The 25400-nt window shown below is 27.2% G+C and overlaps 1 protein-coding gene across 4 annotated transcripts in view; it reads left to right on the top strand.

Moving 5' to 3' along the window:
* The first annotated feature begins 6999 nt into the window (after positions 1 to 6999).
* LOC122272800 (dual specificity testis-specific protein kinase 2-like) overlaps positions 7000 to 25400 on the top strand; it is a 51817-nt gene continuing 33416 nt past the window's right edge. Inside the window, exons 1-6 of one of the 4 annotated variants that reach the window (XM_087159944.1) lie at positions 7000 to 7504; positions 10297 to 10486; positions 12478 to 12537; positions 14533 to 14682; positions 16181 to 16270; positions 19894 to 19978. In XM_087159944.1, coding sequence (XP_087016070.1) covers positions 19937 to 19978 — 42 coding nt within the window. In that variant the 5' untranslated portion in view covers positions 7000 to 7504; positions 10297 to 10486; positions 12478 to 12537; ... (1 more) ...; positions 16181 to 16270; positions 19894 to 19936. The other 3 variants (XM_087159942.1, XM_087159945.1, XM_087159943.1) reach the window with 3 other exon arrangements.

The following is a 25400-nucleotide window of genomic DNA, read 5'->3' as shown; positions in this document are numbered from 1 at the left end:
TTTCATTGATTAAATGAAAATAATATTTATAAGAAGTTATTGTATTAGGGGAATTCAATCTGCAGTCCGCGGAATCTACTGAACACGATTTTTTTTATTATTTTAAAATTAAAAAAGCGTCAAAAACTTTGAATCGCTCATTTCAGTCATCACTTTTTGATTCGTGCAATTTCCACAGATTCTATTGTAAATCTATGTTGTGTCTCTCAATCGCTATTTCAACGGTTATTACTACGAAATTCCGCATGATCTTAAAAAAACTCAATATTTTTTTAATACTATGCACGAAGTTCAGATATAACTTCTAGAGTCTCTTTATCATCGCAAATCTAAATGACGTTGCGATTTTCTTTGTATTTAAAACTACCAATTTATAAATTGTTTTTAAAATCCCGATACATATAGCATGATATTACGTCATAAATCGTAATGATTTTTTAAAGTGAATCATTGTATTATTTACGGTTTTCCACTCGATAAAAAATCCGTATTTATTCTACGATATTATTATGACATACGAGTTTCAAATCTCTCATTTAAGTAATAACCTTTTGACGCGCTTTGTTTTTGCCAAATTTATCGCAAATGCAAGTTATTTTTCAATCATTTTTTTCGGCAGGATTTGTGATATTTTTCCAGGTGGATTTAATTTTGGTTCAACTTTTATTACGATTATTTTATTAAGCAAATTTTTAGTAACACATTTAAATAATCTTTTATTTATGCTATTTATTCGTTCTAATTTCATTGTAAATTTTTTTTCCTCAATCATCTCGCTGTTTTTCTACGCGATTTTAGCGATTCTATTCGATGTTATTACGACACATGAGTTTCTAATCGCGTATTTAAATAATCATTGTTTGATACTATTTATTTGTGCATCTTTCTTTGTAAATATAAGTTATGTTTCCGTCTTTCTTTCGACATTTAGTGCCATACATCTGTACGTGTTATTTAGATATTTTAATTTTAATGTTGTTGCAATCTGAAGAATTTGAAAACTGGTGGAAATAGCTCATTGTATGTAATTTACTTTGATTAAATTTTTTGCAGCTTAGATTTTTTTTTTTTTGAAAAAAAAATGAAGAAATTTTTTTTTTTGTTAAAAATTCATAGGACCTCTAATAATTCAAGATATAAAAAATAACAAACAAATATTAAATCTCATTATATCTGAACACAACGAAACTTCGATGTGAATGTGTACCGACCAATATACAGTGTATCTCATTTAAATTAAGAGTTAAAATGGGACAAACATTTTGTCAAATTCTGTTTGATTTGAATACATGCATTTTAATGTATATTATTTTGGAGTGGAAATTTTTGAAACGAATGTTAGAATTTTGCCTAAAGAGCGGTAATAGATCATAAACTGGAACTGTTTTTCAGGCATTTTAAAAACACATAGTCGAAAAAGGGAAATTATTTATTACGACCAAGCAATAGGAATTTTTTATTTTCTATAAATCGAAATAGAAATTTGTCTTGTTAAAAAACTGTGAATAAATCTTCGATATTTGCTTCTAACGCAATGTTCAATCATAGTTGGTCCGAAATCAAACTTATTTTTGAAAACAAGTTTAAACCTGACAATGTTTCTTAAAAAAACAAAAAAATTTTATGTGGTTTTCACTTATTTCACTGAATGAAAAATCAAAAATCAGGGCTCAATCTACAAAATATTTTTTATAAAAAATAAATACATAAGTTTTTAAATATGTTATATTTTATTTCAAAAAAGTGAAACAAATACCCAGAATTTTAAAGAATAAAACAAAATTAGAAAGATGGGCAAAATTTTAGGAAGTGCGCCCACACAGCCACCGCTATCCCAGGGATATCCAAACACGTCTGTTACTTATCCAAATATCCAGTGGATATTCGGATATGTTCCAGACTTCTTAGGTTGCGTTCCAATATTCGCTCCGGTGACACTGGTTACACGAAAGCGAACTAGTCACGTGATCTCAGTTCACACCGTAATTTAGGAACGATCGGTGCGGTTAGGTCAGTTCTGGTTGCCATTAGCAACCAGAAGCAGACGCTCTCCTCTTTCGGAATCTTTGAGAAAAATATATTAGTGATAACAAATTCATTTTTTGTTCTATTGTATTTATTTCTTGGCCATTCCATTTTTGCATTACTTGTTAAAGAATATATATTTCTAGACTTGTAAAGCTGTTTCATATAATAAAGCAAAATATCATGATTAGTTTCAGTTTATCTTATTTATTTTTTAAGTTTAGTTGATAGAAAGTAAAACTTCTGTTTCTTATTGCATATTTTTCCTATTTAAATGTTTATTTTAAAATGCATCCATCATCTCAGTAAGTTTTATATTTAAATATTTAACAAAATTAAAGAGAAAAATAAAAATCTGCTTAGTACAATTTTTATTGTTTTTCTTTGAAATATTTTGGAAATCATATTTTCAAAAAATTAATCGTTATACACTATTCTTTTCCTCCTTGCCCAGAGTGAGTTTTGATTTTTTAAATTTAAAAAAAAATATTTAGCTTGCTTTAAGCTTAATTTTTCATGTAAATAGAGTAATTAATTGATTTTAAATATATAATAAACTTACTTTCATAATGAATTTTCTCAAGAGAGAAACTTTATTTTAATATAATAAGATCTTTTAAAATGTAAATTTGATAGCATTTCAAATACATGAGATGGCATCTTTGAAATGTTTCTCATTGTAAGCTTAAATGTCAATGACAAACAGTCAAAATAAGTTTAAAATTTGATTGCCAGAATTCAGAAAAATTAGCACAGCTTCTATTTTGATAGAGATGGTATGTGGTGCAATGTTTATGAGCAAATTGACTTCAACTGTGTAATGAATATATTTTCATAGTGAAATTTTTCACGAAAGCTAATTTGTTTACATGAAGAAATTTTAAAGTGAAACTTCCTCAGTTCCTCTAACAGAAATTAAAAATAACCATATGTTAGATAGGACTAAAAAGATCAAAATCCAGTTGTGAGATTTTTTTCTTAGCTGCAGTTTAAGCATTTAAAAAAAAAAAATAATAAGTTAGGTAATTTTTATTAGTGAACATATTGTAAGATATTTTTATACTAGCCACCTTTGGCGAGAAGCTATGTCACCTTTCAAAATTATCTTGTACAATATATAAACTTTAACGGTAATCAAGTCGAATGCAGAGCACATCAGTATTTAAATATTTTAATACTTCAAACCCACCTCCAATCCTAACAGCATAATTAATTTTAAAAAATATATTAACCAAATTTTTTTCACCTTTTAGCTGTTGCCCCAGTTGAAAGTACTTTGATCACAATTTTAGCAAAATAGTTAACACAGAGGAAAAAATTAGATTACTGTATGGTAAAAAAAATCCCTCCTAATACTGGATAATAAAACCAAAATATATAGTATTTATATATTTCACTTCAATTTTCCCATTCACAAGATAACGATTTTCTGAAAATTCTGGTTTTCAAAATTACCCACACACAATTAATAAAAAATACTTAACTGAAAAGCGGGTTTAAGTGAATAAATTAATTTTAGGCCATGCTGTAAGGTATCATGAAAAAATTATTAAACTTTACCAAACTTAATTACATATTATAAAACCATATTTTATTTATGGTGTTTATTTCTATAAAATTACAAGATGACTCTAAATAAATACTTAATGCATAACTAACTGTAAAGCTTAGTGCCAAATATTTTGATTAATTACGAGGAGAAAAAAAAAGGGCCATTCGGTTTAAAGTCTGAGCATCCACTGCCTGGTACAGAGATTCTCAACCACTGTGCTGCGGCACTTTTGTGAGCCGCCAAATTCTTAAAATGTGCTGCCTAATATTAGAAATGATACAATAAAAATTATAATGCTTTTTTTTTATTATGACTAAAGTTTAAATTTAAGAAAAGTGTATATATATACTTTTTATAATTTTTCCACGCTTTAACCGTGTGATCATCTTTGTCGGTGATTATATTGTCTCTGACAATCTTAAAATAAGATGGAAGTGTTTAAATTGTAAATGACACGAGATTTTAAAAAATTTTGTAAGAGCTAATCATTAAAGTAAGCAATGCAATTAATAAACAAATTAACAAAGGATAACTAAAAAAACAAACATATAAAAAAAAATTAAAGGATTACCAACAAATATTAAGCTAACAATTAGCAAAAAAACTAGTTCACAAGAAACCACAAAAAATAACAGTTAATAACTATAGAAAACAAGCAAACAATTAATAACTAGCAAAAAAATAAAAATCTGTTACTAAATAATAAAAAATTGGTCGAAAGAAATAATTAATCCCTTAATAAATGTGATTTTGTAGCGCATAGTATTTTATTTCACATTCAAAATTATTATCACAAACTATTTAACACAGAGTAAAATAGGTAATTAAACAACTTTTAATCTAATTTTTTTCATTGTGAGCCGTCAAATTTCGAAATCGTTATAAGTGTGTCGAAACAAAAAAAAGGTTGAGAATCACTGGCCTGGTATGTGGAGGTGCTGTGGTAGCTTGGCGATGTAGGCACTGCAAGTTTTTATATAGTTAACATTTCAGTATGAAAAGCTACTTGTTGAATTATTTTTTTCAAAAATTGTTTTTATTTTACCAGTTATTTGAAATTCTATATTAGCATTAATAGTATTAGCAATAGAAAGAAAATAGTTGTCAAGCCACTTTTCTTGAATTCTACTGTGAAGCACTTATGCTGTTTAAAATTTACTTTGAAACACTAAACAGTGTTGCTAATATATAGAGAAATACCATGGTGCCACATGGGAGAAATATTTATAAATAGATAACATACTTACCTGAAATGAGTTTGTGTTAAAAAGAGAGAAAGATATCATTATAATTTTGCTACAAGTGGGAGCTTTAGTATTCCATCACAACTATACAATTATAGTATTTAAGTAAAAAAAATGTTTTAACACAACAATATCATTTTATTGTAAAATATATATATAAAACTTAAATTTTTTAAAAAAATTAAGAAACAAAAATGTTGCAACAAAACAAGAAATGAACTAGTAATGATAAAGTTTAAAGCGTTTTTATTTGTTTACATTCAAAAATAAGAAATTCACTAATGTTGTAATCTGCAAATATTGTTGTAATAAAAATTTTTCCATGTTGGACAGAAATATTTAAATTTGTAGTAATATAATTACACATAGTGACAGCAACCTTTGCCATCAAGTTTAAAATCGTTTCAGATAAACTTAACTATTGTTTGCAACTAGTGTGAAATAATGGTGTATACAAAGATGTTTCACATAAAGTTAAATCTCCCTGTCTATTAAGTTGTATTTGTCAGAAATGTTTTAAATCAAACTTTTAAACTAAGTTCAAATATTAACCCGAAAGTTTAAGATGACACAAGCTAGTCAATAATTCACTTATTTCAGTCTTTTTTTAAAAAAATTTTGCCAAAAGTTAGATTTAGTAGTATAATTCAAAAAAAAAGTATACAAAACAACAGTTATTAATAAGTGTTTCAGAAATTTTCAAGTTAGTGTTATAAAAAATAAATATTTATATTACGTATAGATCAATAATCACGTAATAAATACCTTGAATTAAAAAATAATTATCATTAAGAAATAGAAATCTTGAAACAAAAGTAATGAACTAATAAGAAATTTAAATAGAAGTCGATTTTTTTAAAATTTTAAACAGAATCAAAGCTTAAATTAAAAATTTACCAATAACATATAAAATCTTCATATTGTTCAAAATTATAATGTCATAATATAATACTAAAATGTTTATTATATTGTGATTTTCAGAATTTATTTTAGTTAACAATTATGGAAGAAATATAAATGTTAAAAACCTTTGGCATTAAAAGTCTAGTTCTAATAACACAGGCCAATGAACGACCTTTGTCGTTGGGCTCCATTTAAGATCCTTTTACAAAAACTAAACTTTTATATAATATCATCTGTTATTAATCTAAGACATTGATTTGCACGTGTGCTGAAGGAGGTATAGATCAGGATAGATTTCCATATCATCACTACTATGTTGTGGTTATCAGAAATGATTTAATATTATAAAAAGAAATACATACAATACAAATTATAAGCATAATATATTGAAGGCCTAGTTTAACAACTTAGGTCAGTCTCTTTAATAAAACTCATATGATGTATAATACAGTAAAAACTAAAAGCATAATTTGTTATTATGCTAGGATAATATTCATCGTTCCAGGTCTTTTATGGAATATAGAAAGGATATAAGAAAAATTTATAACACAAAAGAAATGTATTTAACAATCAAATATTGATTGGATTTGTTTATTTTAAAAACAATATACATTGGACGAAAATGTTTATGAATGCATATGAAGCAATAAATCTTTTACTGATTTTGAAGTTCTATCGCTATTAAAAATTTATCAATGATTTGGATAGTTGTTTGATTTACAAAATGATATGTTTATTGAAAATCACAAGTCAAAATTCTTTCGATGTGAATCTATCAAGTAAATCTAATCACCACACGTATTAAAATTCAGATGAATTCTTAGTCTTGAAAACAAAAACATACTAATATCAGAAATAACACGTTTATGAATGATATCCATTGCTATAAACAACATCAAGACGATTCATCTTCAGAATACATTTCCAATAATAATTATTATATTTCAACTTATTACAAGAAAATTTATTTTCAATGATAAAACAAGTTTTTATAACAAATTTATATTAAAATCCATTCAAAAATACAGCAAAATTTTGACGATCTCTCAACAGCAGTATAATAAAGTTTGTAAACAAATAAGGGTAATGACGTCATGCGAACTGACCAAACCGACCAGAAACCCGGTGCACTTCGTGCGTAACTGGTGACACTGGTTTGAATATTGGAACGATCGGTGCAGTGCACTGGTGTAACTGGTTTTAATATTGGAACGGTCGGTGCGGCAAACCAGTGCAACTGGTTACACCGGTGCGAATATTGGAACGTGCCTTACAGATATCTAAACACATCCAAGTCCATGAGTTAGATATTTTAGACATCTCTGGGATATCATTTTTGGATATCTTGGGGATGTGGTAATTTGGTTATTATAGAGATATCCAGGCATATCTAAGTTCTAGATATGGACATTTTGGATATTTAATATAGATAAGTTTAAGACATGGAACTCTGGATGTCTGCAGAATGTCTAAGAGATGTTTCAAATCGTACTCAATAGCTGGCGCAGATCCAGTTTTCGATATCTCAGAGATTTCAGTTTTTGGATATTGATATTCTTTTATTTACAATTCCAAACTCTGATATAATTTTCTTTTTCTGATGCAGATTTTTTTTTCTGAATTAAAACAGAATTTTGAATTTTTAAATATTCTTAGATAATTATAATTCTAACCGTACTCAACAAAAATAGAAACCTGATACCAAATACGAAACTGCAGAATTTATTGTTAGAGAGCGTCTTCTTTTACAACCTTGATATAAAAATCATTTATTGTTGAAGTAAGTAAGAGTTTTTTATTATTGAAATATTTGTTTTCTTCTTATTGGTTATATTGTCATTTTTATTTCTCCTATATGCATTTTACATATCTCTGAAATGTATGAACTTGGATATAAGTCAGACTTAGATGAATTGTTATGGCTTACAATATGAAGAGTTACTGTTTGAAAAATTTTCTTTAAAGATTTCATTTTCTAATAATGTATGCTTATTAAAAGATAAATCTATTTGTTTAATAAAAAATATTATTAAAATATCAGATGGTAGTGTAAATATTGTAGTCACCAAATTTTTTAGCTGTGTTGATGTTATGAATATCTTGCTAAATCTTCACAGCTATGAATATCCTGCTAAATCTCATATATTTTTGGCTCGGAATCATTCCTCTTTATTTTATGTGTGTCAACCATATTTTATGTAAATGCCTTGCCTTAAAAGAAAATGATAATTACAAATAATTCCTTTGTATTATAAATATTAATTACGTTCTAATTAGATTTTAGCTTCTTACCTATATTACATTATACATATTTATTATTTTTCATACTTTTTATATCTTATTGCAAATAAAACGGATTGTTTTGTTCTTGTATAAATTACTTAATCTTCCTCATGTGAACACGCTTAATGTGAACTAATTTTTCTCTTCTCGCTAAAAGTCTTATTAATATCAACAGCCCCTTTTTCCTAGACTTTGCAGTTCAGATTGACAAGTCTAAATACATCATAGCTCATTCTAAACAGAAAAAAAGGGCAGGGTGCAAAAGTTTAAAAAAAGGGCATTATTATTCTAAAAAGGCAATAATTTCATGTTCTATTAAGAACACGAATTCTTTACACATTCTATTAAAAAACATTGTCAATTAGTAAATGAATTTTTTTTTATTACTTAATTAAATGTAGCAATGCAATCATTAATTACTTATTTTCATTAATAAATTAACATATATATCAAGTTAATGAGCTAATTAGCTTAGTAATTTATTTAAAATGCATGCATATATCAATAAAATAATAAATTTATGTTTTTAAGTGTCTATGTATTGGCAGCAATGACAAACTAAATAAAAAGAGTTAAAAATAACAGTTTAAGAAATCCATTGTAGAGTTTGGGGAAAAAGTAAAGAAGGGTTGAGGAAAGAAAGTGCAAAAAGGGTATGGAGTCTATTACATCAGGGCACTAATTTACTTCAGGGGCAACAGGGTGAATTCTTTTGACTGAAAGGGCAGCAGGGTGCTGCGCCCTGCTTACCCTGCCTAGAATGAACTCTGAATACATTATTTTTTTTTCACTTAGTAGAATTGAAAGTTTTAACAAGGAATTCCTGTTTTCCTCACAAAATCATTCCTTTAATATTAGCGTTGAATTCTGTTCAATATATATAAATATATACGATTCTTCTATTTTGTTTACCCACTTACAAATTGCTGAGCCAAATTTTTAATTTTGAATACATTAGCCATTTGTCAGACTGATGATATTAATACATCATTATTTTATTTGTATATGTAATATTGGCTGCTGAAATTGTTAATAATATTTTATTATTGTGGTCATCCCCATGGCAGAATCACAGCGACATTGTCACAGAATGTTAAGGTTCTTGCAGAAAGATTTTTCTTTTAAAAAGTAAAAAAATTTAGTTTTCTTTTCTACAGAAATTTACACATAATATTTGAACCATGCATTTAGATAATCACTTTTTGACGCGCTTAATTTGCACCGGTAGTATCGTAAATCAATGTAAAGTTTCTATTATATTTTCGGCAGTTATTGATATTGATTTTCACCTGGTTTTGTAAATATCTCTATTTATTTCACACTATATGGAAAATTCGAATCTTGCATTTGAGTATTTACTTTTAAGGCAATGATTCTGTCTAATTGTTGGCTGCTATTGATTTCTCAATAGTTTTTATATCAGATATTTTTATACGGTATTAAAATTATTTATTACGCATTTGAGTAACCCCTTTTTGATGAGTCCAATTCGCATGATTTCATCGTTAATCTTCGTTTTTTTCTTCTTATATCATGGATTACATTATTTTTTAAAATTTTGATGATTATTTACAAAATGCGAAGAAGAAAGTAATTTGTGTGACATCCTCTCCCTCCAACAAAATGCGTAAATAACACCCATAATATTAGAATAAAAAATTATTACATGTTTAATTAAAAAAAATTATAGTTTTTTTGGAAACACAGCTTTTTTGTTATTTTTAAATTACTAACATATATGTTTGTTATATTGAAGTTATCTTACAGAAAGATATTAGTGCTAGACAGTTTTGTTGCAAATAGCTTGAAAAAATTCTGCCACAGGGGTGGTCATTATATTATCTTTGTGCAATTTGCATGTTTTAAAAAAAATCATATTTCTTAAGCAATATTTCCACACATACTGAAATGATTGCTTGAGTGTTAGGAATTATCATTGTATATATAGCTTTTAATTTAAAAAATGTTTAACTTAGAATTTTGTTATTTTCTTTTTTTTGTAATATTGCAATTGCTTTATTCATGTATATATCTGAAATATGTAAATGTTCAAAAGTATGTTTAATTTTGCATTATATGGATAATGACCAAGTGCATCAAAACAATGTTTCCATGCATGGACATGATTGCTTGAATGCAATGGATTATCATTGTATATATAGCTTTTAATTTAAAAAAATCATTAACTTAGAATTTCTTTATTTTCATTTTTTTGATATTGTAATTGCTGTATTCATGTATATATCTGAAATATGTGTTCAAAAGTATTTTTAATTTTGCTTTATATAGATAATGCCGAACAATTTTTCAATTGTTAAGTTTTTTATTGACTGATGAGATTGCAGTTGTGCCAGTGACCTGGTTGTCAACAAAAGGTTGTGTGTGTGGCCTCCTTTAAAAGCGTATGAAGTAATGAAACTTGTTATGAAGCTAACTAAACCTTCTCCAGATTGGATTTGCCATGAAGCAAAACTTTTGGGTGAATATTTTAATAACTTTTTACTAAAAGAAATTTTTTTTTTTTGTCCAAATGCAATTTCAACTGGTATGTATACACCAGTTAAGACACGATGTTTGTATATAATTAAATAGGATGTGATGAACTTTGTATAATTTTTGTTATTTAATTACTAATTTGTTCTTCTCAGGTACAATCTCAGAGTGCTGTATACTTCACTATTTTATTATTTACTTCCTTGCTCTTTTCTTACTTTTTTTTCCCCTTTGGTTTTTTCCTGTGTTACCTTGAGTGTTCAATATTGTTATTGTTATGAAGTTTTTTAACTCAGAATTTTACAGTGCACCACTGGATCTAGCCCAGATCTAGATGTAAAGTTTGAATATACATTCATTCAATCTGATACAATTGTTCTTAACCAATTTTGGAAAGTTAAAGCCTATTCATATTATCTAAACCTGTTACCAGACCCAATACTAGACACTGTTCCCATTTCTCAACAAAATAATTTGGAAGTTAAAAATAGTATATTTTACAAATCTTTCCCAAAAAAATTTTCATTTATTTCATATGATTACCGATGTGATTAAATAAATCAAAATGACATAAGAAGTATAAAACATTTTTATTTATGAGTTGATTTTAATGTAATAAAAAAGAAATATATATATGTGTATGTATGCACACATATTTCATAAAAAATTATAAATTTATAAAATAAGTGAAAAGAAGAAAAAAAATCATAAAATTAAGAAAAAAAATAGCTGTCACTTTTTACTATTTGTTTTCTTAAGAAAAGATTGTATTCCTTAAGTAAAATTTTTTATGAGTTAGTATTTAACCATAATTACAAAAGCATATCAGCTATCACTCAAATAATGTGCCCTTATTTACAATGCATCAATTCCCAAAAATTTGTTTAATTATTTTGTTCATTGTCTGACTCATGGCATTTGTAGAAGAAAAAAATTTAACTTTTTAAATTTGAAACATAATTATCTAATATATATAAGCAAGCAAGGTATGTTTAAATGTGATGAAATCTATCTTCGTTTTCTAACATAACAGGGTGCCTAGCATTTTTAAAAAATGCTCAAAGGTGCTTATTTTTTATTTTCATATTTTAAAAGATATTTAAGGTGTTTTTATTATATTGTGGGCTTGAAAAAAGTGCTTAATTTTCTATCTTTTAAAAAGAAATTTTTTAGTGTGGCGATTGTTGTCGTAAATAAATTACAAAAACAAAAAAAAACTTGATATTCAAGATTTTCTTTGCAATATTTAACCGAAACTAGTTTAAGTTTTCAAAAATGTGTTTGTATTTTTTTGGAAAGTGATAAAAAATATTTTTTGAGTGCTCATTTTTTGTTGAAAAATTTGATTATGCATGCTGTATAAATATTATTACTGTATCCTTAAATGATAAAGTACGATTGGGTAATTTTAAGAAGCAAAAATATGGAGAAAGGTTACAACAGAAATGTTTAAACTAATATGTCAATATATTAACCACTGGTCTTTTAATTTTCACCAGCACACATTTTAGAATTTTTTTTTCTTCTTCTTAGCATAAATTAAAGGATTTTTATGCTCTTTCTGGTAGACTTCTCCATAATTCCTTCTATTTTTATCAATCAAATTAGTTTTAGCTTATTGCTTTTAACCAGATTATAAAAAAAATTAATGTGTATTTTATAGTGGCAAAATAGTGCATCATATCATTCTGTATGCAATTAAAAAGTTAACATTTATTGAGAGTAAATGCTTTTTTAAAAAGTCACATTTAACTTTTTTACACATTTTTTACTTTAACTCATTTCTGTAAACAAACTAAACTACAGAAACAAAATTTAAAATTTTGACTATTTTTATGAAAAAAAAAATTCTGATGGAGAATTGAGGGGTAAAAAAATCTGTTAAGGAAAGAATAGGTAGTTTTCTTGAATGTCATTAATGAATATTTAATTTCAATCATTTCTAAAACTTATGCTATGCCATTGCTCTATTTTTAGGTGCTGTGAGGAGAAATCCTTCGATCCAAGACATAGCAACAGACCATGAAATTGAAAAATGTATGAAAAACGGCATGCAAAAAGCAAGAAATGTTTCTTCATTAAAAAATTTTAAATTTTAAATTTTACTTTTTTGTAAATAAACTATTTTTTTGTAAATAAACTATTTATATATGATTGTTTCGATTTATGCCCTTATTTATTTAACATTCTTTTCAAGCATGAAAAGTAAAAAAATTTCAGTTTCAGAAATTTTCCTTTTTTTCTAATTTAAATTAAAACTCAATAATAATTTAAACTTTTCTTAAAGTTAATTTAAATTTTTTTTTTAATTTTAGAAAATAAATCATTGATGTTTTACAATTTTTTTTTTCATAATTGAAAAAATTCAGAATCTTGAAATATTTTCATATTATTCCTTCAACCTTCATTTTTCAAATACTACAACCAGTTCTTTTCTTCCAATAAAATTTTTTATGCCGTAATTGTAATTACGTTTCTAATTTAAAACACTCTGAATATTACAATCACCTTGGAAAAAAATGTATTTTAATAAAATTTTACTAAATTCAGTATATTATAAAATTTACTACTTTAACAAATTTCTTAAGGTAGCAATCAAAGCAAAAAATAATTTCAAGTATACAAATATTTCAAATTAGAATTCTGAAATAATTTGTCAAATAAAGTGAATCGGGTATTATGAGTATTTTACATATATCCTAACATTTTGCAATCAATATTCTCAAAACTTACGTGATATACAATCTAAATATACTCATAATACAAGATAAATCAATTTAATGAGAAATTCTCAATTAAAAATTTGTATCGTTTAATAATAAATAATACAAATTTAGTAAATAAGCATTCTTTAAATACTTTAGTAAACAAAAATGAAATATGTCTCTCAGACATTCAGGGTTGTCTCTGAGACATCTAAAAGAATATCCTTGGGATATCCAGAAACTAAATATAACAGACATCTAAACGATGTGAGAGAGATATCAATGTTTAACTTAGGACATCCCTTGGATGACTGTGGTAGGTCAAAGATATCTGTCGGATGTCTCTTGGATATGCAACAGACATCAATATCCAAATATCTGCTAGACATCATACAGATGCGACCCCTGGATTTCTGTTGGATATTTCATGGATATTCAGACGTCTCGGGGATCTCTGGTGGATATGGCAATATCCAGTTTTTTTATCCAAGAGATATCTCAAAGATGTGTTGTGGCTGTGTGGGGCTATGCCAATATCTTCAATAAGTTGAAAAAGGTTTTTATTATGTTCTTCAGAAAATCAGTATTGTTACTTTTCTAGTTGTAACTTTTATATTCAATTTAAGTATTGGAGAAATACAAAATAATCTCTATCTGAACTGTAACTTAAAAAGAAAATTGTAATTCTTATAATTATTCTGTAATTATTTATTTGTAATTATTCTTATTCTGTTTTTTTTTATAACACTTTATGTAATTTATGAATGAAATACCAAGAAGAAAGTTCACCTAATTTCATAATTTTTTTTTTTTTTTAATATTTTAGTAACAATGAATTATCTTAATTGAAAAGTATATTTTTTCTTAACTATTCACATCATTCATTACCAAAAGTGATATCTTTATAATGATAACATTTTTGTCTCATGGTTTTAAATTTTTGAGATTAACTAAAAAGAAATAAATTACAATTATATTTTTACTGTTCATTGGTTTTATCCCTTTGTAGCTTGGTAAAATTTTTTTGTTTCAAGGGCATCACCAAGGATCTTTTCTAGTAAATGCTTCTATGGTTTTACGTATATTAGTGCCAAAAACATTTCTTTAGATATATTTATTATTTTTTTAAAACTCTTTTCTATATTTAAGAAAATAACAAACTACCTTCTAGGAAAAAATAGTTTAGTTTATGATAGTATTAAATATTTTTACAATTTGATTTTTTATAAATATTGATATATTTATCTTATTATCGAAAGATTTTGCAAAGCTTGTATTTAATTTTATTTCAAATTATTTGGTGATTCATATTGTAAATTTTTTCTAGTACATTAATGGTGGAAGCTTGGAACAGCTTTTTCAGAACAAGCATATTGAGTTGTCATGGGAGACAAGAATTAAACTGCCATTAGATATAGCTCATGGCATATGTTACTTGCATTCACGCGGTGTTTTTCGCAGAGATCTTACTTCAAAGGTATGAAACATCTGTTATGATTTGACCTCATCTTTCTTTTCATTCTGTGTTTATTGTTGTGTTGCTGGCATCAGATTTGTTTGATTAGTATTTTTATTTTATTTACTTGTATTTTAGTGTGTGCACTGGTAAGAAATTACCAGCTATTAAAACTATTTTTACATCTCATAATTATGGAGAACTGTATGTGTATTGTAAGGATAATAACTGAAATTTTTTTTTTAGAGTTTATCTTTTTTCTATAATTTTACTTACTGGTTATGAGAACATGTTGGCTGTAAAATTATTAAATTATAATCAGTTATTTTTTTAAGTGTTATAAATTTAAACAAAATAAAAATTTTAAATTTATCTAAAATAGTTTTTTAGTTTAAATTTGAGCCATGCTTAACATCGTGCCCCAGCACAATGTTTTTCTTTGCCCCCCCCCCTTTTTTTTTTTTCCTTAAGGTTTTTTTAAAAAATTAATTAGACCTAAAATGCTTAAACAATATTTTTTTAGTAGATTTGAATTTTTAATACTTGTAAATCTTCATTGAACTACTATGACATTTAACTCTTTGACACACAATTTTTATTAAACATATTTTTTATTATTTAATATTAATTTAGGTCAAAATGAGTGAAAAATATTATATTTAGAACTTTAATAATTTATGGTTATGATATACAGCTATGTCTTTTCATGTGTTAAAGATTAAATCTTCCAAACACTGCTCACTTCGAAACAATAATTTTTCAAATTTGCACTTAATTGCAGTTATTTATATTTAAAAGGAAGTTATTTATCATTGAAATTTCTTTAGTTTACAAAATCAATAATTGATCAATTTTAATATGATTAAAAAGAAATTCAAACTACTTTCTTTGGATTTTATATTTTAGTGTAAATATAATTGTGATAATCTTCTAACAATTTGTTTTCGTAACTATTACTGATTTTCATAATTGAAAAATACTAAAATATATGTGTTTGTAATTAGAGGGTTTGTAATTCGAATATATATATGAAAGGGACACTGGCGTCCCACTTGCATCAAAGTGTCTAAGATGAATTGAGCTTAAAATGTTCCCAGCACAAGTTCAGTTTAGTTAAAAGGTTTTAGGCTAAGGCAAAATTTTTCTTTCACTAAAGTTCTCTTTTTCTGAAAGTTAAAGAATTATACCAAATTATACATATATTATAAAGAATTATACATTATATATATATATTATGAAGAATTATACATTATTTCTTTCATTGCAAATTATGGCTTTAATTTGACATATCGTTATGCATGCAACTTTAACTCAAATTTTTTTACTTTAAACATTTGAAATCTTTCATCTTCATAAGTTACTATAATGTTCTAATTTGCTGCGCATTTGCAATATATGAGACATAAAAATGTGTTATTATTTTTATTTTAATATACATTTCATTTATAAAGAAAATTTGTAAGTTTTAACTTTTATTATTATGTATATGATTTGTAAGTAGTGATACTTTGTTCTACAGAATGTCCTCATCAAAATGAATGAAGATGAGATGACCGCAGTTGTTGGGGATTTTGGCTTAGCAGAGAAAATACCAGATTCAAGTTAAACAGTAACTGCCCATGAGCCTGTATATATTTGAATGTTTATAGAACATTATTTTATTATATTTTCTGTATTAATCTGTTAACTGGGTGAGAAACAAAATAGCCAAACTTCATTAAGACTTCAGCAATAGATTATTCTTTTGAAAAAATTGAATTCTTGTGTCCACCTTTTATTTGGTTAGTCCATCTTAATTTAGACAGCTTCCTTAAACTTTCAAAAGACTTAACTGATTAAAGTTTATTTTTAATTGGTTTAAGATAAATCAGATTACTAGTTGTAACTGTCCTTCTTAATGCTGAAAAACTTGTAACCATTTTGATGAAGGTACCCAGCTAATGGATAAATATCTCAATCAATCAATCAATTCAAAACTCCCGTTTGAATTTCTGGTTTCTTATATATGATGTTAGCACTTTTTAACTGGTAGATAGCACTGATGAAAGTACCAACAGATGGTGATAATTTTTTTTTTATTAAAGCGTATTTTATATGTATCACATTTATCCGTAATTTAATTACAGTCCCAGTTTATTCTTAATATATGCTATGTTAAAATAATTTGTTTATATGACTGAAAAGCTTAAAATATTGGTTATATGTTTTTTTTTCAGGGATGAGATTTTTCCGCTTTTTAGCGGATTTCCGCTTTTTTCACTTTTATCTCTTGAATTTCAGCTTTTTTATCAAAAATTCAGATTTTCTAAAAATTGCACTTCTTTTTATAAGTATTCCGCTTTTTCAGAAAATTTACCGATTTTCAAAGAGAAACAGAAAATTCAAACTACATAGCTACCAATCCTTTCTCATTTTCACTTATTTTAGCTATTTTCTCCCCTTTTACACGCAGCAGATAAGATTTTCTGAATTTTTTACCCCGCCCTCCTGATAGATCCGATTTTCGTAGTTCAAGCGACGTTGCTTCTGACAAGCCTTTTAGAGGTCCCAAGCCTGGAATCTGCTAATATCTCGATTCTTATTCACACAATTTTAATATCAAACATAGCTTTTCATATTTGCGTGTTGCGATTCTTATTCACGCGATTTGAATATTGTACGTTGCGATTCTGATTTACAAGATTTGAAAATCCGATATTGTGATTCGTATTTACCCCTTATTAAAAACCTATGTAGCGATTCGTATTCATGCTAGTTTAAAATTCAATGTCTTGATTTGCTCATGCGGTTTATAATATCAAACATTGATTTTCGTATTTATATGTGATTTTAAAATAAGGCATTGGGATTCGCATTCACGCATTCTATAAATTATGCATCATAATTCCTATTTATGCAATCTAAAAATTACGCATCATGATTCGTATTTACGCGATCTAAAAATTATGAATACTGATTTGTATTTACGCGTTTCAAAAATTCTATATCCCAGTTTGTATTTTCTCATTTTCAAAATCGTATATCTAGTTTCATATTCATGTGATTTCAAAATCCATAATTGTTATTCATATTCACGCAATTTTAAGATCAACTATCGTGATTCCTGTAAGAAGTAAATTTTTTTTAAAAATTAGTTGTTATAAAGGTGACTGTTTTTCCAACAACGATTATTAGTATAAGTAAGTCTTACAACATCAGAGAAACTGGAAGGGAATACATATATATTTAAAACTTACATTCTGTGCTTGCAAAAAAGGAAAAATAGGATTTGTCACAAGATGTTTGAAGATAGACTAACGACTAAATATAGCAAACATAAAAGATATAGCAAACAAAAGCAATAATTTAAAAAGGGATTTAATTAATTTTTTTTTTTTTTTGGAAGAAGAGTTTAACTCATCATCAAAATTTTATTTATAATTGCTGTTATTTATGCTATAAAATGCAAAATTCTTATCAAATAAAAAATAATTATCTAAACAGTTGCTGATTGTCATGTAATTTTTCAAACTAAAATAGCAATTTTTGTATGTTAAGGAGTTACTGTATATTTCTACTTCACTGTTATTGATATGTTTCAGAGGGCTCTAGTTAGATTAGACTATAATATGAACATAATGATTCGGTCCATTATTAAAGTTTTTTTTCCAATATAATTTAAAAAGTAATATTACTAAAATATTTGCTATAAATCACATAACAGTATTTATTAAAAGAAATTAAATATTAATGTATATTCTCAGTAGTTTTAATTTGCTACACCAGGTAGTTTTTCAAGTAATAATTGTCTCTTATGTGAACTGAGCAAAAATATAATTTCCAGCTTTATTTTTTCAATTGGTAATTTTTATTTTCACTAAATGTTAAGTATCAATGTAATCATTTATATAATAATAGATTAGTACACAATTGTATGTCAACACATTATTTATTACCTTAAACTGTCTGGAATTTATTATTAAAGGGTAGCGCTTGCGTAAAATTTACTATCGTGGAAATTCAGCTTTTTTGCCTTTTGGCTAATCTCATCCCTGTTTTTTCTCTGTACTTTGACTTTTCTTCTTTTTTTTCTATGTAATCTCTAAATATTTGCCTTGGATTTCAGAAACTCTTAAGGCTTCCTAAACTCCAAAATACAATTTTTCCCCCTTCAATTTTTTTTCTTCTTAATTGTCTATGTGTGTGGAAAGAATTGTATATATTTGTGTACTCAAATTATTAAGTAATGGTATGATTATTTTAAACTTATTTCTATATTTTTTCTACATCGATAACATTAAATGTCAACTTAACAATAGCTATTGCATTGTCAAAATTAGTGTTCTTATGAAATATTAAATTTAAGTTATTTGATTTTCCGAAGTAAATATATCAATTTATTTTGGAAATTGATATATTACAATTATCAATTGACCGAAGTAAATAAATCAATTTCCTTCGGTCCCTTGAAAAAAAATGCTTTATTGTAATATTAAAATTTAAAAATATGAAGGAAGGATAGTCATTTTAGAAGGCGTCTTTTATCCTGTAGTGTGCTTGGCGATCATGAATGCTATATTTATCCTAGTGGTAGTAAACAAAAGCAGAAATTTTAAAACAAATTGAATTTTTGTTAAATGTTAATCCAAACTTATGAGCTTTTACGTATCAGACTTTTCATACATTAATTTAAATCATTTGCATGTAGTGGTGAACAATTTTATTTTAAATTTACTTAATTAAAATATTAATACTTTACATTTGCTACCATTAAAAATATTTTCTGTAACTATGAAAAATCTGTAGTTGTTAAAGGATTTGTGACACAAACTTCTATGTTGTGCAATAACTGTTGCAGCATAACCGTAAAGTGTCTATAAAGGAAAAAAGATCTGATTTTTCTCTTTTTTTAAAATTTGGAATTTTTTTGCTGAATTTGTTTAATTACATTCAAAATTAGCATGTCTCAAAAATATATAGCAGTTTTAAAAGCACTTGAATGATTCAATATAAGCTTAATATGTATATATTTTTTTAATAAAAGTGTAAATATCTTTTTAACAAAGTCTAAATTATACATGCTAGTATTTAAACTTCTTTTGTCCTTATTTTGAGACTTTTTCTGTTGAATTATAAATTTAAATGCTTTTTATAACTAAGCTTAATTGTTTTTTCTAAAATATTAGGATGTTATTTGTTTATTTAGATATTAAGAGGTTATTAAGGTATTAAGACATTATTTGTTTATTTTAGGAATCGTAGTCAACTTTTACTAATTGTTGGTTTACCTTATTGGATGACACCTGAGTGTATAAAGGAAAAGTGGTATAATGAAAAGGTAAATATTTTTTAAAGAAGTTAGCTCTACTTTATAATTTTCAGTGTTCTAATGACACTTTTTGTCATATTTATTTACGTTCCTTCAAAAACTTCATGAGTATTCTTGTATTAACAATAAAAAGATGACTGGGGTGATCTTAGCCCCTCTCTATTTTATTGCTCTGTAATTCAAAAAAGTTGCTGAAAATATTTAGTATTTCAGACTTTTCATAATTTGATGAAATTTAAGTGCCTATTTAATCATTCATATGTTAGCCTTATTGTAACATACTTCTAGAACCTTATACCTAAAATGATGGGAGGAGACAGGTATCCCATTACTCCAGGTAGTTTGGGTATGAAGTACCCTTTAGTATGTATGAGGTGTCTCAGTTTCATTAAAAAAAAAGTGTTTCAAAATATCAATTATGAAAGAGAACTTGATTATCTAAAAAACTAATGTATAAGTATAAAGTGCTCGGTGCACCTTTTTTGTAGATCAAATTGAATAAAGTATAGTTGTTTATATATTTCTTATTAAATTGATTATGATTATATTTCAGGTGTCTAACGTACAATCTGGGAATGTCTTTGCTTCCTAATGAGTTACTAATATTTAGCTGGGGGGAAAATGTTACAAATTAATGTCAGCTCATTTTTAGAACTCTTTAACACTAGAACGCCGGCTATTCTTCTACCCCTAGAATGCCGATCGGTGTCATTTTGACACCAGTGGAAACTCAACTAAATATTTTTTTAATAAAATGCTCTTTTCATTTGGTAATAATATTTATATAGAAAATTAATATTGCCAACATATTTACCTTTTAGATTATTATTCTCGTTTTGAAAAAAATTATTACAGTAACATGATTATTTATAACAAGGCAATAAATAGTTTTGACAGTTACATAAAATATAAATTTTGCTTCTTGATATCACAAATAACATATCTTGTAAACTAAACTACTTACTTAATCGCAGTCTATACACTGATAAGTTATGTTCTTTGTTCATTTTCCACATGCCATCCTATTACAAGAGGAACATATTTTGTTCGTAACATTACCATTGAATTTTTTTATTTCACACTTTTTACGCTTGGGAGGAATTACACGTTCGCATTCTTTTTCAATCTTTCGCTTTCGTTCAATTGGTTTTTTATTGCAATCTGTTCTTAATTCTTCAGCTAAACATTGAATAAAACTGCGTCTCGATAATTTCTACCCTGTTACACATTTGAAAATAATCCAGGCATTTATTGCCGTGAAGTCTAAAATATTATAAAAAGTATGGACAGGCCATCTCCTTGACCCAGCTTTGACTGAATATTGCCTGCACATCTGATCTACTATATCTACGCCAAATTTTGTTTCATTATAAAATTTTATGGTTTCTGGAGTTTTCTTTGAGTTATTTGCAATATCAATGCTGGCATGCATGGAACTCAGTACAAGCACATTTCTTTTCTTCTTACACTGATAAGCAGTAAGTGTTGATCCAGATTCTTCATTTTTTAATATTTTTGTTGAATATAACTCTTCTCTTCTAGTTTTTATACAATCTGGAATCTCGCGTCCGGCTTTATTCATCGTACCAACTAAACTAGTTCTTTTTTCCTTTAGCTTCTTTGCTTATTCCAGAGACGTAAAAAAGTTATCAACAGTCACATTTTGTCCCACATTTTGGAAGGGTTCAATAAGTTTCAAAACTACATATTCAGATAGTTTCTGATTCTTATCTCGTTCTTCATTCTTTCCCAAGTAAGGAAATGCATTTAGAACATATTTAGTTTCCACGTCAGCAGCAAGCCAGAATTTTTGCCCATATTTGTCAGGTTTTGATGCTATAAATTGAGTAAAAGGGCATCGAGTTTTACTAGGAGACAATTGTTCATCTATCGCTATATTCTGACCTGGTTTGTAGCACGTAACACAGTTTTCAATAAAACGTTTCCAAGCTTCCGATATCATGGCAAATTTATCTTGTTTCAATCTATTTCGGCATGTCAATTTCAAGTCAAATCTTAGATATCTTGAAATTTCACAAAATCTGTCTCTAGGCATCGTTTCTTTGCAAAAAATTCAAGCCCTATGAGGAGGACCATAATGAGTGTAGTTCTAGATTTCTAGCTCCTGAGATTCCTCGAGCATACAAAATGGAAATGTATGCTAAAAGTTCTTCACTTGAGAGAGACCAATCATCACTTTCAAGCTCTCTACGAGCTTCTGTTTCTGTGCATTTCGTGATAGGATTCAAAATTGTTTTGTCAACTAAAAGCAGCCAAGCACTCAAGACACTCTCGCTGTCAATGTTTCTCTTTGCATAGCTTGTTGCTCCACTGGTCTCCTTCAAAATATTTTGGCGGGAAAATCTGCCTACTGTATTTCCAGGAATGCATTATTTCCATTGCGAGCCATCACGGGAAATAAATATGTCATTAATTTCAGAATTATACTTTTCATCGATATCCTCTTCGCTTTCAGAGTCAAATTCTTCTCGCCTAACAAAATTTTCATTAGCACAATCTTCATCCATATCCGACAACTCACCACCATCGGATTCATTGTCAGATAATTCTCTGAGAAGCGCTGTTATTTCTTCATGAGTCAGACCCCGTTTGCGAGACATTATAAAATGTATTTGATAAAAAACGAAAGAGATGATGAAAAATGGAATCAGAAGTTCTGGACAAGAAACGACAGAGGGCAATTCCATATGTGACGGAATGACATTTTGACTTGCATGATGACAATTAATTGAAGTTTCTATGCATCTAATTTCAAATAAACATGATTTTTTCTCATGTATATCATTATTATTGGTATAATGTGATTCATAAACTAAAAAAAAAAGAATTTTGTATTTTTTTTTATTTTTAATTTTTTGAACTTTTTACTTGTGTGACGGAATGACATTTTGGCAACCAAGCTTTCGGCATGCCGCTTAGAACTGGTAGTTTCTGTGAATTTTGCAACGATTATTTTCCTGAACTATTTTTTACTTTTAGTATAATGTGTAAGCAATGTAAATTGTGAATTTGGAAAATTAACCTCAGGTTGGCAAGCAGTTATTAACATGTATTTGCTGTGACGGAATGACCGTGACGGAATGACAAAAAGTTTAGTGGAAGAAAGTCTTCATTTAAAAAATGTTTTATTAATATGTAAATGATAAACAGAATGTAACAGATAAACAGAATTAATATTTACGTAAGAATCAGTTAAAATTTCAACAATTTGAAAATTAGGTTGTTTTAGAAGAGGTTTTATATCTAACTTACCAATGTCACATCTTATCTTCGTTCTCAGGAAATTTATGCATAAATCAATTTTTGTCCTACGTTCTTTAAATACTTTAACATCTAAATCGTCTTTGTTTATCAAAGTAATTTGCGCTGCATATAAATGTGCCTTCTTTTTTTCGCAGTATGGGACAATGATTAAAGAGCCGACCGCATACTCCTCAATCATATTTTCCATTTCCTCTTCAAAACAGTGGCTTTTCAAATCATACACTTGGTTTTGGTTAAAATTAGAAAGCATTCCAATTTTGATGATTCGCTTCTCAACTACAGTAGCATCTAGTGCAGGTCTCTTGTTCCTGGCAATGATAATGTAGCAAGTGTCTAGCTGAAGTCATTCTCTTTTGCCCTCTCTTAAATAGAATAGCTGGACAAAAATAACACTTCAACGATTTGTTGCTTCGACTTTATGAAATCATAAAATTCTTTTACATATTATGTGCCGTTTTACAGCAGCCAACATCTTGTTTGGCCTTTTAGAACAACATCACAATTACATGGTATTTATAGGTGCATGTGCTGTGAGGTATTAATGAAATACACTTAACAAAAATAAGAATAAGAACAAAAATGAGATAAGACACACTTTACATCAATATATGCTTCTTTATGAAAAGCCTCTTTTAAAGCCATAAGTATATATTGCATCTGCACTCTTCGTTACTCTGTCAGAGTTTGTATTATGACTGAATAACATCATCTTGACAGTAAAATTTTTTTAGCCAAATTAAACAGCTCATCAACATTACTTTTCTCACTTAGTTTCTTTTGAGTTCGATGTTAAATACTTCTCACATAAAGACTGAATTAATTTTTTTACCTCTATTGGTGATTTTGGAAGTGAGTGTAAAAATATTTTTATGGTGAGTGTACAATTTTTTTTATGGCTTTCCAAGACTATGCAGGAATTTGTATAGGGAATTTAAATTATTTGTATGTGAAAAGATTGGTAGAATTTGATTTTTTCTTTGTTTACACTATCTCTGCACAACAGCGTTTGCACTTCTGAGTTTTTTAAGTCCAACTTTTGTCACGGAAGCTTTCTTCTCTGCCTTTCTTTTTCTGTTTTTTTTCTTCATCATATCATGGGGATCTTGGTCTTTTTCAACATTTTATCTGTCTTTCAACAGCTGTTTTAGAAATTAGGTTAATTGAAAAAAAATAATTCCCTAGTTTTTGACTAAGCTTCTCAAGGACTCGTTTTGTCATTCCATCGCCGAAGATGTGTCATTCCGTCACGCTAATTATTGGAAGTTAATAATCAAATGCATAGAATTTTACAATTTCTCATTGATTCTTATGCCACATCTGCTTTATATTCCAAAATATACACATTTTCATTCAAAAACGCAGTTGCTATTTAAAAAAATATACTAAAACATGTGACGGAATGACACAAAAAAAAGTTACTTTTATTTAATATATTAAACTTAAAATGACTTAAAGGCTATGTTTTAAATGTTTAAATTTTGTACTATATGCATATTTTTATCAAAATATTGCAAAAGAAAGATACATTTCTTTTATTTTATAAGTATTTTTCAAGAAAACAATTTGAGCACAAATGTGAAGAATTCACTTGTCAGTCATGTGATTACTTTAGAATGCTGTCAGATTCAAAAAACTTAAAATTATCAAAAATTAAACAGTAATATGTAGACTTTGGCTATTTTTGAACATATTTTTAAAATTAAAATATGCAATTCATTAAAAAAAAATTTCACTCAAAAGTTGACAATTTCGTGGAATTGCCCCAGACACATTACTTTCGCGAACAAAATCCAAAGTAGATCTACGTGATCAAGGGCAAAATTTATTTGGCAGCTTTCCAAAAAATGTTACACTGAATTTCTTGACTAACAAAAGTAAAAACGAACGAAATTTTTTCAATAGACGAATCGAAACTGTTGACGTGTCATATTGACACCAAACCGGCGTTCTAGGTAAAATCATCGATAAATAATTTTTCATTAAAATAATAGACTTTTAATTAGGCATGCCAAATCTAAATAAAGAATCAATAAAAGTCACAAAGAAACCCAAGAAAAAATCCGAATTCTGCGGTTAAATTTAAATTGTCAGGTGTCGAAATGACACCGTCCGGCGTTCTAGTGTTAATGCTATAAACTTTTGAAAT

The sequence above is a fragment of the Parasteatoda tepidariorum genome, chromosome 3 (assembly GCF_982258835.1).
Source record: "Parasteatoda tepidariorum strain Cologne lab strain chromosome 3, Ptep-v5.0, whole genome shotgun sequence".
Classification (NCBI taxonomy): domain Eukaryota; kingdom Metazoa; phylum Arthropoda; class Arachnida; order Araneae; family Theridiidae; genus Parasteatoda; species Parasteatoda tepidariorum.
Note: the sequence above shows the minus strand (reverse complement) of the source record. Positions and strands in the feature narration are given on the sequence as shown.